The sequence below is a fragment of the Callospermophilus lateralis genome, unplaced genomic scaffold (genome assembly GCF_048772815.1).
Source record: "Callospermophilus lateralis isolate mCalLat2 unplaced genomic scaffold, mCalLat2.hap1 Scaffold_121, whole genome shotgun sequence".
NCBI classification, from domain to species: Eukaryota; Metazoa; Chordata; class Mammalia; order Rodentia; family Sciuridae; genus Callospermophilus; species Callospermophilus lateralis.
The window spans coordinates 1331009-1348402 of record NW_027512399.1 but is presented as its reverse complement, the minus strand read 5'-3'; the positions used below and the strand labels follow the sequence as shown (position 1 = coordinate 1348402).

The 17394-nt window shown below is 32.2% G+C and overlaps 1 protein-coding gene across 1 annotated transcript in view; it reads right to left on the bottom strand.

The window, feature by feature from the left end:
- The window catches only part of LOC143387181 (cadherin-12-like), a 105810-nt gene that overhangs the window by 45021 nt on the left and 43395 nt on the right, over window positions 1-17394 (bottom strand). The window contains 1 exon segment of the mRNA XM_077108042.1: window positions 7376-7629. Within this exon segment, the coding sequence (XP_076964157.1) occupies window positions 7376-7629 (254 nt within the window).

Below are 17394 nucleotides of genomic sequence, written 5' to 3'. Positions count from 1 at the left end.
TTTCATTTAAGTTTATTTTTCTCATGTATTCTGTGACTTTGATGAAGAGCTGACTAACATGGTACTATTTAACAATAACCCCCAAAATGTGCAAGTGAAAACCTACTTGATTCAATACTTTTATTGAACAAGCTTTAAATGCAATATACAAGGTTAATATTTTTGAAGTAAAACATGTATCCTAATATGTAATGCAATGTTATTAATAAAATGTAGTATGCATATGCTTATGAATATACGAAAGGGCATTTTTCCAAATCTATCATAAGCAGAGGTGTGTGTGTGTGTGTGTGTGTGTGTGTGTGTGTGTGTGTGTGTGTTGGCCTTTTTTTCTTAAGGGCTTACATACATGAGGATTTTGATATTATATTTATAGAACTTATACTCTAATGTCATAGCAAAAGGAAGTTTGATCAACCTCTTCTCAGAAAAAATTAATTTCCTCCCCCACTCTTTTTTTCCCTTTGTGTAAAATGATTATCTGTTCTTAGCTTCTATAAATGCAGTTAATGAAAGCTATATGCCATCAGCATATTTGCAAGTAGACTTCATACAAAAATCAATTTCAGAAAAATAATTCTCTTGAGGGTCCTAAATCTTAAGGATAGCATAGTTGTGACAAATTCAAATAAGGCAAACTCCCCAGAGATTAACACATTCAGCTGTTACTGCAGTTTCTAAATTAGTGTCCCCTTTAATGCTTTGTTTGCCTTGAGTTTCTTTGAAGTATTTCAAATCAAGTCCTGTCTGCTTTTTCTCTTTGGTCCACCAATATTTGTACACAATATCTTTATGTTTTTCATTTAACATTTTTGGAGTTGTTTCTTCTCATTTGATTCTGCAGGTTTTCAAGTGATGTAAGAATTCATAATATATATTTTACTGGAAATTAGTTTCAACTATTGTAAATAGTTAGCTCTTCCTAACTTAATAAAATAATCCATGAAGAATAGTTTATGGCATAGAAACCAACACACTATTTGTTTCTTATTGTAAACTTGAAACATACTTCATTTTTTAGAGTCCAGTTGGTTTTATGACTCTAGTAAGTTTTTCCTGTATTATATTTTATCAGTTAGTAGAAGAGAATTATTTCTGTTTTAATGACCACATTTTATTTTAAAATAATGTGATTCAGATCACAGTATTCAGATACTGTGATCTTAAGGAAAAGTAGTACCTATAAAACTTTATAAAATATTTATTAAGATAAAATATTTAATACTTTTTAGAACTGCAGCCTTATCTCTTTACTTTGTATTTGCAATGTGAATTTTAATTATATCTATATCTATATCTATATCTATATCTATATCTATATCTATATCTATATATATATATATATATATATATATATTCTTAGAATCATTTAAAGATTGTATGCACTACAAGAATTTGTTATATATAAAGATATATGGTCATGATCCATAAAAAATATATATGCAGTGTTTCATAGAAGCAAGTCCTATTAATTAATTACTGAGTTTCCCATGTATTGTTCTATATTTGTAAAAAAAATATTTAATCATTTTGAATTTTGCATCATACAGAAAATATTTATAAATGAATAGTTTGCTATTTGGTTGTAGTTTATAATATAGAAATCAACTCATTAATTTAACCAATATTTATTTATCTACCCCTATGTTCTAGGTAATTGTATTAGTCAGCTGTGTATTGCTGTGAGCAAAATAACTCTCAAGAATAATTTAGAGTAGAAAAAATTATTTTGGAATCACAGTTTCAAAACTTCAGTTTATAGTTGGCCAATTCCATTGCTCTAAACTTATGATGTAGCAGAAGAAAGTCACAAAACCTATGGCAGTCAGAAATGAGGGGCAGGAAGAGAAAGGGAGGGAGGAAGGGCATAGAGACAAATATATTATTATAATTATATATATGTAATATGATGTTATATATAATATAATACAATTCAAGAACCAGGCTTCCAGTGACATTCTGTATTGTATTGTATATAGTATTATATACAATACAATATATATAATATAATACAGTACAATTTTTTACGGATCATGACCATATATCTTTATATAAAACAAATTCTTATAGTGCATATATTCTTTAAATATATATATTATAATTACATATATAATATAATGTATGTATCATATTATATATAATACAATACAGAAACTAGACTTCCTTTAGCTATGCCCCATCTGCCTACAGTTACCACCCAATAATCCACTCAAGTTATTATTTGATTAAATATATTAATCCACCAATTATCTTCTAGCCCTAATCACTGTCAAAAATCCCTACCTCTGAACCACTGCTTCATGGGGTGAAGTTTCTAGAACAAATTATAACATTAATATTTGAGGTATGTGAGATTCATCAAGACCAATGCAGAAGAGAGGGTATTGGTGCATTGTGATCATATCTCAGCTACTATTAAGACTTATACAGAAGAATTGTGAATTTAGGTCAAGCTTGGGCAACACAGTAGAACCCTGACTCCAAATATAAATAAATAGATAGATAGATAGATAGATAGATAGATAGATAGATAGATAGATAGATAAAAATCCAGTGAAGAGCAGTATCTGGCCTTCTGAAGTTCATGTGCTGAAGGAAAAGTAACAAATTACATATGCAGCTCATAGAATGTGGCAGATTAATCTAGAAATATTTTATACCACCACTTATTTTAATCATCACAAAATTCCTGCTAAGGAAGATAAAAAAATAGAATGGACATTTTTTGAACATGTAGTATCTCCCATCCAATTTTATCAATAATTAAAATAAATTTTATCTGTTGCCTTAGCATGCCACATGGGAAGCTTGGCTTCACTTTTGTGTCTCTTCCCACATGTGCTTTGTGGATAAATGTGTATTTTTTCCCATCTGATTAAATTTCTGGTGTATTGAAAAAGTAGCTAGTAATAGGTACACATGTTGCAGTCAGACTTGACTCACTAGAAATCATTTTTATGACCTTTATTGTAACATGTTCTATCACAAAGGGTAGACAATATTAGGAGCAGAAGAAGAGAGCATTAAAAGGCAAAGGCTGGAAGAACAAAGGGGAAAATATTTACAAATTAAACTAAGACTACTAGGGAACTGTGTGGTAAGTTTGCCAGACAGAAAATCAAAGCCAATCTTTCTTTGAAGCTGGTTTAGTTCTTGGTGATGGTATTACTTCTGGCTTTACTGTGCTCAGTGTAATGATAATAATAATATCAGTAATAAAATATCCAGAATAAAAGATTAACACTACTAAATTTTACCTTGCATAGTAACACTGTTAAAAGATATTAAACAAAGAAAAAAAACCAAATAGATTGTACCCTAATGTGTCAAATAATTATATATTTGATATTTAGTTTTCAGAACATATTTTCACTATCATTGTTAAGTGAGCAAACATGTTTTTACACCAAACGAAGATGACTCAACAGGATATTTCCACAACTGGCATGATTCAAGTTTGTTGTTTACTCCATGAACATGGACCAGTTTCATGTTTTCAAAACAATTCTGTCTTCTGACAACTCTCACAGAATCAATTAGATCCATCTTCATCTTGGAAGCAGGCACTACTCATTAGAAGAAAGACTAGGGTGTGACTTTAAAATAAAGTGGCATTGCCCTGACTCCTATGACATAAACAATGAAACTTGAAAGCCCACTTGTGCAGGATAATTTCTCTGAAATATATCCTTCTTTTCCTTCTCATACAAGGATCATGAATTTGACAATTTTCCTGGGTTTGAAACTGTCCCTTTACCTAATGATGTGTTCTACTTATATAATCTTTAAATTTTTCTGTGTGAAAGGGTTTTGAAGTACTGCATTAGAAGGACAACTTTTGTTAATGTTTTTTGTATCATCATGTAATTCAACAATTAAAAAATTGAATGTGATTTCGACATATGCAATTGGACTATTACCCCAATTCTCTTTTATTAAACTGTATGGAGTTTTAATCAGTGGTTTTTTTTAATGTTTTCATTATTTTTTGTTACAATCTTCAGTATTTCTTTAATAGCTTTACACATTTATTAAAAAAAAACTATAATTTTGTTTGCAAGGCATTTTCTACTTATTCTCTTTAGATTCACTGGAACTGAAACATGTTGCAATGTTGACATGCAGAAAAACAGCCTGAGCCCCATGAGTAAACTGGCCAGTACTTGACCTGAAAAGTAAGGTATGCTCATTACTATAATTTTTCTCCCTTTTTGTGAGACAGAAGTGCTTCTTTTAGTGTTGTGTCCTTATCACAGATGTGCTATAGAAAATAAAGAATCTGTTGTGATCTGAGTGGCCATGCTCCCCTTGTATATATATTGATGTTTTAACCTGCAATGTAATGGTATTACAGGTCAGCATTTTGTGGAGTGTTTAGGTTCAGAGGTGAAACCCTTATGGATGGGATTAAGAACCTTTGCATTTCTATAAATTATGGGCATTCAGAGTCATCCTGCATAAGACACAGAAAAAAGAAAAAAAGTATAAAGAAAGTTTCTGTCTACTTAGAGAACAGGTATAAAATCACCAACAAGTGTTGTAGAAGGTAGATGGTAAAACCATTCTGTTGAAGTTCAGAGAGAAATAAAGAACATACTAGGAACTGGAGGAAAGGCAATATTTATTATCAAAGATCAAAGAACTTGGGGAAGTGTGTTCATATTCTAGCATTTTGTGGAACATAGAACTTTCAAGGTGTGAAACTTACTATTTAGCTGAGTTTTCTACACAAAGTGTTGGAGAAGAAACTTGGTTCATTCTAATTACTTACAGCAAAACGTGGAGGGAGATTAACTAAAGATGGAATGGTTAAGCCAGTGGAAGTCATAATCTTAAAATGTGGAAATAGCTCATCCATACAGTAAAACATGAGAAAGTGTGTTGAGAAGAGCACAGTAGGGGTTGGCAGAATACTAATTTGATAAAGGGATTCCTGTGGGTGTAAGCAACAGACTCTCACCACCATAACAACAAAAGCCAGGAGTAAAGATGTCATCACAGCAGCAGCAGCTCTGCCAAAAAGGACTGAAGAAACCAGTGAGAAAAATGAAAAACGGCTCGCAGACTTCCAAAGCCCTACAGTACCTTCAACTGAGAACATGTGCTTTCCTTAGTTCAAAAGAAGGACTCCAACATAATCTAACCTTCCTAGGGCTAGAGTCATGGCTGCCTTCCCAGTGATTTCACAGTGCAAGATCAATGCCTGTAGAGCCAAAGGGTGAGGATGCCAAATAGAGGGCTGGGAGGCCACCTTCCTACTTGGGTAGGGCCAACATAGAGAGCAACAGCATGTGTAGAGTCCTGCTCAGGAGTAGGGGTGATGTTAGCACCCTGGTGAGTGCAAAAGCCTGGAGCTCTGCCCCAGTGGTCCAGGAGGGCAGAGGACTGACCGAGAGAAGGTTTATTCTTAAATCTTAGGGCTGAAGGGAGTCTGGCCTGCTACAGTACACATTCACATAGGACTTGTCATCACTTTCGCATTGCCTGCTTTTCCCTTTTTGAATGGTGATGTCTGACCTAGGTCACAGAATTGTATTTTGGGAATACATAACTTGTTTGGTTTCATTGGTTCATAGCTGGAGGGAATTTTTGCCTCAGCATGAATCTTACCTTGAATCTCAACCATATTTGGTTTAGATATTATTTAGCTAGACTTTGTACTTTAGACTCAAATGATTATGTTGGAATAATTTGAGACTTTGGGAGCTCTGGGGAAGGAATGAACACATTTTGAAGGTGAGAACAAGAATCTTGATAGGTCAGAATGGAATGTTAAGGACATAGTGCTTGTGAACATCTCACCCCCTTAAGTCATGATACAAAATCTGAATCTCCAATATGATGGTATTAAGAGATGGTGGTGATTAAGCTGTGTGAGTGGGGCCCAAATTCTTCTAAACAGTGGACCACAGAGAACTTTCTGTCTCTTTCTGCCTCATGACCACTGAAGAAGATGACCACCATCTTCTAAATATTCACCAGATACCAGACTTGCTGGCACCTGGATTTTGAAAGTTACGGCCTCCAGAAATCTGGGAAATAAATGTTTATTGTTTAATTCCCCAGTCTGTGGTAATCTAAGACTACAGCCTAGACTGACTGAGCACCCCATGGGACAGATTCAGATGAATACAATAAAAAAAATACATGCTTTCAAACCACTTCTTCAGATTGTGCTATCTACAGTGATGTGCTTTCTGCCACTGAATACATGACGCAATTTTTTGGTATTTACTTACCTCATGTCATAAAATCTTAAGAGATATGTTTATTCCTCTCTATATCAATAGAGTATTTTTTGTTTTAAAAGACTACATAATGTTTTCTTTATTTGGTCCAGAATAGCTTTTATTGCTGTTCTTTATTGGTTCTCAAGAGTTGAAGATGTGTAAGATCAGTTAGCAAACAACAGAATGTGGGAGAAAGTCTCAATCCTATTGCAGGATCAATGTAAGGAAAGGGGATTTTATCATCCATCCACAGTGCTATTGTAAGTTATAGCTTTATGGGAGGGAGGGAAAGAGAAAGAGAGGAAGAGAAGGAGAGAGAGAGAGAGAGAGAGAGAGAGAGAGAGAGAGAGAGAGAGATTGATTAGTGAGGAGGTATTGATAGGAAAGAGCTCTGTGCAAAGTCTGGGTTTGGGTCAGTTAGCAAACAACAGAATATGGAAGGAAGTCTCAATTCTATTGCAGGATCAATGTAAGGAAAAGGGGATTTTATCATCCCTCCACAGTGCTATTGTAAGTTATAGCTTTATGGGAGGGAGGGAAAGAGGAAGGGAGGGAGAGAGAGAGAGAAAGAGAGAGAGAGAATAGTGAGGAGGTATCCATAAGAAAGAGCTCCGTGCAAAGTCTGAGTTCTGGGCAATTCCTTAATTCATCTTACTCTTGGACTACTAATGTGTTTCCATTGTCTCAATCTCACATTCAGAATAAAAAGTCATTACAATAAGAAAAAAAATCGCTTTCAAATCGCAAATGACAAAACCATCCATTTTTAAACACTAACTTTGGGGACAGAAATTTTAAAATAATTATAACATGGCTGCTACATTCTAGGCACTGTGAAAGTGTCTTAAATTAACTAATTTGGAAAATCATTCTTTGAACTTCATTTATTAAATCTTTCATTGATCAAAAATTGAGATTTGTTAGTTTGTGTGACATATCCAATAGCTTATCTGCGGTAAATGTTGCAAAGAGGACTGATACAGATGTTTTGTCAAAATCCTATGGCATTTCCTCTATTCTTATATATAATTTCTAGCATCGTATTCTATATGTGAATCATGATGCACTTTTGGTCAGAAAATTGTTATTTTTTTGTTTTGTTTTGTTTTCAAGACACATAAAAAGAAAATATTTCTTATTCTTACCTAACAACACTACTGCCCACATCCAGGTCTTGTGCAGTTACAGCACCAATGAAGGTCCTGACAGGGGTGTCTTCATAAACTTCCATGGTGTAAAGTGGCTTGCTAAATACAGGAGGCTCATCTACATCCAGAACACTGATCTTCACTGTAGCAGTGTCTTTGAAAGGGCCAGCAGAGTGAAACCGGTGGTCAAGGTGAAGGTTGGAGGCCTCTACTTTAAAAGTATATGCCTTCTTCGTTTCAAAATCTAAAGGATGTAGTGAGGACAAATCCAAATTGAAGTGTTACATTTGTATAGAATGTGGCATAAACCATGAGCATCATTTCAGAGCAATGCAAGTTGGTATTAATTATACTGGTTTTGAAATGTCTCACTTTTATAATTAGTGTGTAAGTAAAGCACAAAGTCAAACTTTCTGGGTAACTCATAAACATAATCTTTTGCACATATTAAATTTACATAATGTACTAATGAGCATACATACTAGATAGGGGTTACACATTTTATAAAAGCAGTTTGAAATCAGTTAATAGTTTAAGGAAAGCACTTCTCACATCTTATCCAATACTGACATCTAGTGGAAGCAAGCAGTGATAAAGAAATGGAACAAAAATGGAATTGTATAATTGAAAATTTCTAGATTCCATTTGTAAATTTGGCATAACAGCACATTTTTAAGCTCATTTTTCCTATTTTGACATTAGTATCATTTTCTTTTAAATAATTATGAATTAATAAGTTGTTTTATTAGAAAACATTGGTATCAAGATTCAAAATCACACACAATGGTAATTATGAAGAGTGTTGGTCTTTTGTGTTCTCAGAACTGCATATAAATACTGGTTCTCCCATGCATTGTCAGTAAGTATCACCAAGAATTCAGGCTTCCAACATATATGAACAAATTAAAGAAGGCATTGGAACAAACATACAAGTCATTTTCCAGATTTTCAGTAATGCTCAATTTTAACTTACTACTATTTACATTCACCCTCACTGTAAATGTTAGTTTTATTATGAAAGTTACTGAAAATGCTATATTCCAGAAATATGGTGCTACTATGTTGCTTTGTTAAGTGATAAGCTTAAGTGTAATGACTCAGACTTCTAATCTCCAAGGAAAAACTAAGACAACACAAATTTAACATTAACAGTGAATACGGGGACCCTTAAGTTTCTGTTTGCTAAAGCAGTTCCTTATAGTGTGACCACAATGATTTGCCAATTGCCTTGACAGCATCTGTTCCTTTATCTAGCACACCAGAGGAAACTAAAGGAGGTTTATTTTCACTTTTAAAGACATGAGTATTATTTTATGTATTTCTTCTGAGAAAAAGAGAAAAAAATCACTTATGTATTTAAAAACTCTCACAATTCAATGGAATCTGCTATGGTAAAATCAGTTATAAGTCTTGTATATGCATCAAGTAAGTCTCCTCACAATATTTTTAATGCATGAGAACATACATTTATTCCCCTTTAATTATTCCCTTCATTTTATCAAGTTCATTATATTCTTATTCCTATTTTTATCTTTGTTCTAAGCAAATAATTTATTTGACTTTCTGATAATTTAGTCATACCTGTTAACACATAACATTGATTTCTTTCAGTTTTTATTACTTTCCTGTTAGAAATGTTTATTTCTTGTAAAACAAATAGAAATAAAATTGATAATATGGCCACTGGTCCCATGATTAGAAATGAAATATCTAAGAAAGCATAGATAGAGGATAATCCCATGATGATATTTTGGCCCATCTAAAGCTTGACTCTCATGCTTTGAGAAAGAAATCAGACTCAAGAAAATACAGCTAATTTCCAGAAAAATATGTCAAAATGTTTTTTAAAACAAAAAGAAGAAATTAGTACAAATAGTGAGAATGAACAGTTTCGAATAAATAAGACCAAAACAAGACAGGACACATATTTTAAATATTAAGGACTATAATGGTGAATATAAGTTTGAATTATTATGTAAGTTTCTGAGTAGTGAATTAGTAATAATTTAAATTCTTTACAACAATAACTTTCGTTTGGAAAAAGGAAGAAACAAATAACAAATTAAAACTTTCAGCATTGAATTAGTTAAAATATAAAAGGTTCTGGCAAGGCAAGAGATATCCCCTTGGAAAAACAGAAAGGTACAAAGGTAAATAAGATTTTTTTTTCTCTCAGCATTCAATAAATTATAAAATAAAGGCATGTTGTCTAATGGAGAAGTTTGAAGAAGCAATAAATTTCATTTAAAACACCATAGTAGTTGTCTGAAAAAAAGAGAAAAAAAGTAAGTTGAAAGAGTACACTGGCTAATTCAAATTAAAAAAAAATACAAAGTTCTTCTTGCATGTAAAAAAATAAGTGCTCCATAAATGTTAAACAATGTATTTTCCTGACAGTGAACCCTAACATCTATCTTAGAGCAATCTAATTTTAACAACTTTGGAGTCCTTGATTTCAAAGCAAACTGAGTTGCCCCAGCTCAGACTTATTCTCTTTTGGGCTCCAAATCCATGGCTATTCTAAAATGTAGGCATTCTTACCAACTGTTTCCCATCTCTAATTTTCCTCTAGATGTTGAAATGCCTCTGACTATCTGTACTAATGTGTATATTTGTATATATAGCTTATATATTGTATATATAGTTTTATTTTTCCTCTTAATAATACATTACATCTGTCTGGATGAACTTGACTCTTTACTGGTAAACCGATTTCAAGCCAGAGACAGAAACAGACTTCTGAAACATTTTTCACTTTTTTAATTTTACTTTTATTTTTAGGAGATAAGACATGATGTATGTTTTTAAAGAAGTCCTGGCCTATCACAACAGGTAAGAATTTGGCAGTGAGGGAAATAGAGAGTGAAATGAAAGAACCTTTTTGTACATTTAGATTTTTTTTTTTGCAACCAAAAAGTTATTTCCTACGAAGATCAAAGAACAGGAGAAAATTGAAAGAGAAATGCCACAATTATATTCGATGTGGACTTCTTCACGACTCTGACCCTTAGGCAAATTCACAAAATGGTGTAACTCTGAAAGAGCAAAGAATCACCAATCATCTCTACTTGACTGTACTCACCCATCTGACAGACCAAAGCCATATTTGGAGGGAGATTTTGTAATCGACAAAAATTCTAACATTTGATATAATTATAGAACAGAAAAGATTTTTTTTTGGTAATTGCTAGAAAATTGGTTCTATTTTTGATGGGATTAAATAAATTTGAAATATTTATTTTTTACACAGTACTTTGAGAATTTTATGACATTGCTCTGGGCATATTTAATTCAGTGAGCCTTTCTAGAAAAATAAGAAAAAGACTGACTAAAGAGAGTTTAACTGAGCAACTTCTTTGGATTTTTCTGTAACAAAAGATTAGTAAGATCAGAACTTTTGGAAAACAATTCACAATATAGGAAATTGTGCTACATAAGACTGTGACTATGGTGAATTGGAGAATGGCATATTTAGTTTCTCTCTGGAATACAAAGTGAGAGAAGGGTCAAATTATCACCTTTTACTTCTTTTTGTTACATTGCTTTCTTTACTCTTTGCTGAAGTCCAGATAATTAAATATACATAAAATGTTCAGTGACAAATAATTTTTTTTCACTTAAAAGGAGGATAAGCTATTTTTAATATTAAATATCAGAATAACCCCCTGGGCTCTTTTAGGCCTCCTCTTGTTTCCAGATAATGTTGAGTGGAAACAGGTACCTATAATTACAGATACATGAGAACTGGAAAAGAACAGCTGTGGCAGACAGAATTCTGAGATGCTCCCTGTTTTTGTCCCCATTGTCCCCAAACATTTTATGTAATAATTCTGCTCCTTAGTGTGAGGGACTTGTGAATTAAATGGCATATTACTCTTGTCAACTTGTTCAGTTCTGTGGAAAAATTAATATGAATATAGAACTAAGGCCCTTAATCATTTGACATTGACTGAAGACACATTTTGGAGATGTCTGACCTAGCAAATGGTGCAAATGATTCTGGCTGGACTTTTTTTTTTTTTTCTCGGTGGTGCTGGGGATTGAACCCAGGGCCATGTACACGCAAGGAAAGCACTCTACCAACTGAGCTATATCCCCAGCTTCTCTGGCTGGTCTTGAGCAAGTGAACATGTGAGCACAGGAGCCAGTGTGGCAAGTGCCTAAAGGATACCTATGAGGACTGAGACTTGATCTCAGCCAGGAATTTACAAAACAATCATAAAACCTCAGTAAAGTTAATTCTGCAGGCAACCAGTTAGCTTGGTAAAGAGTTCCAACCTTGTATCAGATTGCAACCTCAACCCACACCTTCAATTCAGCCTGAAAAGCTGACAGTGAAGAACCAGGGATGTGGCTTAGCCATCTTCCCATCTATAATGTTATTGCAGCAGTTTTCATGATGAGCATCTATCAGTTTTACCAACACAGTGAAGGGAATACTCCAAAAATGAACAAAAAACAATGTATCCTTGGCATTAAGGCTGTACTCAATCACTTTGTAGGTCTTCACAGTCAAGAGAATAGAAAACTGTGAAGGGACACAAATGAGCGAGGAGTGTAATGTTTTACAAAATGTACTAGTCCCTTTAAAGATAAGGAGTTAGAAAACAGATTTAAATCAGACTGAACCATGATGAAAATACACTAGAAAAACACTCTTCCAAAGCAAGTTTATATACCAGCTGAACAATAAAGGTAAGATGTTCAGAACACATATTATTTTGAAAGAAAGTCAAGTTTTCCATGAGTAAATTTTATGATCAATAAAGTCAATTCCTCTCTGAGAGAAGAGATGGGAAAGCTTATATATATATAATCTCCAGTGAAGAAGGAATTAAATTCAATATTTCACTAAAAATAATCAAAGATTTGATGAATAATTGATGTTCTTGTACCACATGAGAAAGTCCCTATTGTGAAGAAGCATGCAACAAAATAAAATGTGGATATTTTAAATATAGGCTTTACTTTTGACAGTGTTCACAGTATTTCTTATACAATTAAAAATTATATAACTATAAATAAAAAAATTGCCATTTTTATTTAAAGAATAAAATAAACACTACATCCAACTTATCTCTAAAAATATTACAACAGAACTACTTATTTAAAATGCATTTAGTTTTTCTTTGCAAAGTTATTGCATTCCAGTCTTTTTTATACTGAAAATATTCTGACGGTCATTTTGCAAGTACCTGAAAGACCATGGACATTAGTTCAAGGTCTGTTTTTCAGTGACAATAATTTCTGGAACAAATCTAGTAACAAAGACAAAATAAATCAAAACAAAGGCAATAATGTCAGGGCTTCTTGCTACACATTGTCAATAATAATTTTCATAAAATGACAAAAGGTTTCATCAAGTATTATAAATGCTTAAGTGAAATATATGTGTCACATACATGTACAGTATAAATCATTCCTATCTGGAGAGGCCAGTTATTTTTTTTGTCACATATCACTATTCATTGCAATGAAAGCATATGCTTTTCAAAATATACCATAGTTGAAAATAAGCCATGTGATTTTGAAAAATGTATCCTTCTTCCATGCACTTCAAATTTCCCATTAATGAAATCAATAAAACACTGCTTTTCTTATATACTTTGCAAAATATTTTGAACTTTATGTAGTACGTAAGTGAACATGAAATGTTTTTTGTCTTATCCAACAAAACATTAATACCCTATATATTTTAGAGATTTTCTTTAACAAACAGGACAAAACATAAACACGATAAAGGACTTCAAATAAGAAAAATCACATATGTCATAAATGAGTGTCATAAGTACAATAAGTGCTGTTGCAGAAATGCTGAAATTTTGTTAAATAAAGTAAGAGACAACCAGTTTGGGAAGAAGGGCTCAAAAAAACCATTGATGATAAGCAAGGGAGATAATACTAAGTAACAGGAAAGTATTGAAATTCCTGTGAGCAAGAGACTTCCATGAGAATGTGGAACAGCTCAACAACTCAGGTAGACACCTGCAGTGAATTTGGTGTGGGTGAAAAGGAGCTTGTACATGTGTGTGACAGTGTGTAAAGAGGCTGGTAAAAGAAAATATGCAGCCTGCTTTTGACCTTTCCAGCAATGGGGACCAGATAAAAGTCTAAGTAAGATAATCAGATATAGTTCCCACCCTTCATTCACAGGATGGAGTTCCTGAAGGAAGATAAGGGGTGAAGCTGGCAAATACTTAGCAGTGTTGGAAGGGAGTATTAAAGAAGGATATAAGCCACAACATTAATTTCTGCTCAGAAGAAATCACTGGCTAAGCTCATGCCCTGTTTTTGGCAAACAAAGGTCTAAGGGAATGGTAGAAACCTAAGAAGCATTCTGGAATTTTTGTTAAAAAAACTAGAAAGGACAAAAATAAGACAGGTCACATGTTTATTGGAGAAAAAGAAGGAATATGGCTTTATACATTTTGAGGTTGAAAAAAGCATTAAGAAATATTCAAATAGAAAAATCTGCAAAGCAGTAGAAAAATTGGCCTTGGTTTTGTTAATTCGGGGTTAATTTAGAGTTAAATCTATTAAGAAAAGTTGGGCAAGGTATTTAAACAATATAAACAAGGTTTAGAAATTAAAAAAAAAAACAAGAGAAAGACAAATATTTGGAAAAAAACAGGAACATAATATTTGTAGAAACAACATTAGGAGTACCCCTTTCTCTGAAATTAGGAATGTCAGAGTTACTAAAAATAGAATTTTTAAATTTTATTAATTTTTTTGAGCATATAAATTAGTCTACAATTTATTTTCATTTTATTCCTAAGAGATATTCTAAAATTTACCACATGATGGTGCTGTTACCAAGTAATATAGTGTGGAAATAATTCTCAGTCATATAAAATGATAAAATTAATGAGTTTTACTGATTCATGAGTAAATATAAAATATAGATGCCCAATGGAACCAATTGAGGCCACAGCCTATTTATAAAAGCGTTCTGTTGAAAAGTCAAATATTTCATCTCCTATTTAAAAATCCTTCTACTTTACATTTAATGTGATCTTTAGTTATGTAAATTCAAAATAAAAAATATGCTAAGATAACATCAAACTGGTTAAACTTTTTAATTTCAAAAAATGTTTTCCTTATTTTATAGTAAATAGGCCACTACTTCATCATTCTTCATTTTAAACAGATGCCACCACTACTTTGTAGTTCTTAAAAGACATTTTTATAGAGATGGTACAGGACTCTTTCTGAAATTCTGCAGGATATTAAACTGTTCTTTGTATAACTGAAGTATTCACTCTACTGTTTTAATTACCTAAGTTTTCATTCAGCAACAAGCAAACCAAAGTGTTTCTCAATATATTTATCCATTTAGAGTTTTTTAACTAATGTAAATTCCTATTCATTTTTATATTCAAGGAGTATATATTTTATTTTTATTTTTCTCATAGGGAGCAATTACTAAGATATAGTTTATTTGTCTTTTAAATATAAGAAATTTGTTGCTTTTAAAAACAGCTGATTTTCTCATTGCAAATATATCCCAGTTCCTAGATTTTAAGATGTGATTGAAACTTTCAGAAGCATTATTCTAGTTTTTCTAGTGTTGGTATTGCTATATTATTCAAAAACACATAAGAGAATTTTAATTTGTGTATACTTTGTTCAGTGTAACATGCAAGAGTAGAGTAAGAGTTGGTTTGGGTTTTTACCAGTATTGTGTGCTTTGGAGAGATTTACAAATTTTTCTAATTTTACTCTGAATTCAACGTAATACAGTGAAATGACACCTTTCTTCATTCTCCTCAGCTTATATAAACCTGAGTTTCATTTTTATATATCCTCACCCTACAGAGGAAAAGGAGAGAAATATACAGTAAAATAAAACTAAATAAAAGATTTTGAAGATAAAACAACATTGAAAATATGTGCTTCAGAACATTGAGCATTTGAATGTATTTTAAGTAGGTTAAAAAAAGAGAAGCTCTGTTAAATTGAAGAATATATTATTTCATTCCTCTACTGCTGCTTAAAAGTTTGTCAGCCAAAAATTTAAAATAACTCATCTTTAAAATACAGCTATGTATTCATATGTAGGATATATATTTATGGATTTCCTAAATGTATTTAGTATACTTAAAAATATGATTTATGTAAGAATTCATCATTCTTGCATTGCAATTCTATGCTGAGATACAAAATGAGAAACTGTCAAAAATAATTTTAAGATCATATGGAAAATTAAAATACTACTGTTGATGTTTACATTCATATTTATTTTTGCTCATTTCATTCTTCAATAAGTGCAAGATAAAGTTTTCTGAGAACCTACTGCATGTAATGCTTGAATAGTCTTATTACGTGAGCTTTAACCAAAAGGATTCTGTATTTTAAATACAGCTGTCATTTTAATTTATTTTGAGTTTTCCATGCACTTTATTCAGCTGAATATTTTTCCATTATTCCTTTTTCATAAAATCATACCACCATGTTTGATATATATATATATATATATATATATATATATATATATATATATGTGTGTGTGTGTGTGTGTGTGTGTGTGTGTGTGTGTGTGTGTATGTATATGTACATAAGCACATTTCATGCAATCCAACACATAGATAGATGTTAGATAATTCAAAAATTGTGTTGCAAAACTTACTTCTTAGATTTAATAGATGTAGTCTATAGATTGCATTTTTTTTCAACAGAATAGGTTACTAGGTAGAGATTGCCCCTGGTGGATCCTTATTTAGAGATCACAGCAAGTTACAACATTGAAAGTGACTCCAAGTATTCTGTCAGGCTTTGTAAGTACTGAATTGTTTGGTGTAATTTTCTACATGATAAAAATAGTTATAGCAATATGTTTTGACTGTTTCTTTAAATTTAGCAAGAATCACCAATTCTCGCAGTCTTTACTTCTATGAGCTTCTCAATCTGTTTCTTGGATTAATTTCAGTGATCTTTTCACTGGGCTTTTCTCAGCCTTACTTAAGTAAGTCTTACTTGCTTAAGTCTGATTTTCCTCAAAGCATACAGAGTAAACTGACTCTATTAGAACAGAGGTGATTTACGTATAACTCCCCTCATTATTACCAAGCTCACAGTCCTTGACCTGACCTACAAGACCTCCATCATGGGACATTGAATACCTTGTCTTCAATCAACATTTCTTTTATTCACTGAGCTTTCCAGTCTCTTTGTCCATCAGTCCCTCCTTAAAGAGAGATTTTGCAATTGTTGGTTAGTTTTTCTGAACACATGTAATGTACACAGTTGTTGTTCATCTGTCTTTCTTCAGAAATATGCTTATATTTCACCATAGCCCCAAAGTCTTCTTGACCTTTACTATAAGACTGCCTTTCACATTCCTGTAATCTCTTTACCTTTATTTATGTCTATCAGCTTGAATCTATCATTGCTGATAGAGATATTTCATGTGTTAATTTTCCGATTTTCCCAATTGAATGGATGGAGCTGGAGAACAGGGAATGTCTATCTTTGAGTCCAAAATGGATCTGGGACATGGTGGCTACACCATAAATATCCCTTGAATGTTGAAGGGAAAGGAATAATCACAGATTTATTTGGACAAGGAGTTTTATGCCAGTAAGATGAATGATTAATTTACCTCAGGAGGAAACACTGTTTTGTCTTTTTTAGAGATACATTTTTCAGATTGATTATCTGCATTATGTAATTCAATTTTAATAAGGCATTTCCATAGTTTTATAAATCTCAAAGTCAATCCAATAATTTTTTTTTTTAATTCTCAAAAATTCAAACAAAAAATGATGTACCACCTACTCACTATGAATCTTTCCTTGAACTGAAAATGCATTTTTACTGATTAATAATAGTTAAGTTTTTTATAATTTATAACTGCAACACTTCCTTAAAACATTATATTTTTGACTTCATAAAATAATAAAGAAATATAACACTATTTCTTTCCAAATATATTTAAAAATAAAGATTTTACTGATTGACATCTAATCATCAGTTACTTACAGGCATGGATGAAAAATAGGTGTCTATAAAAGTAA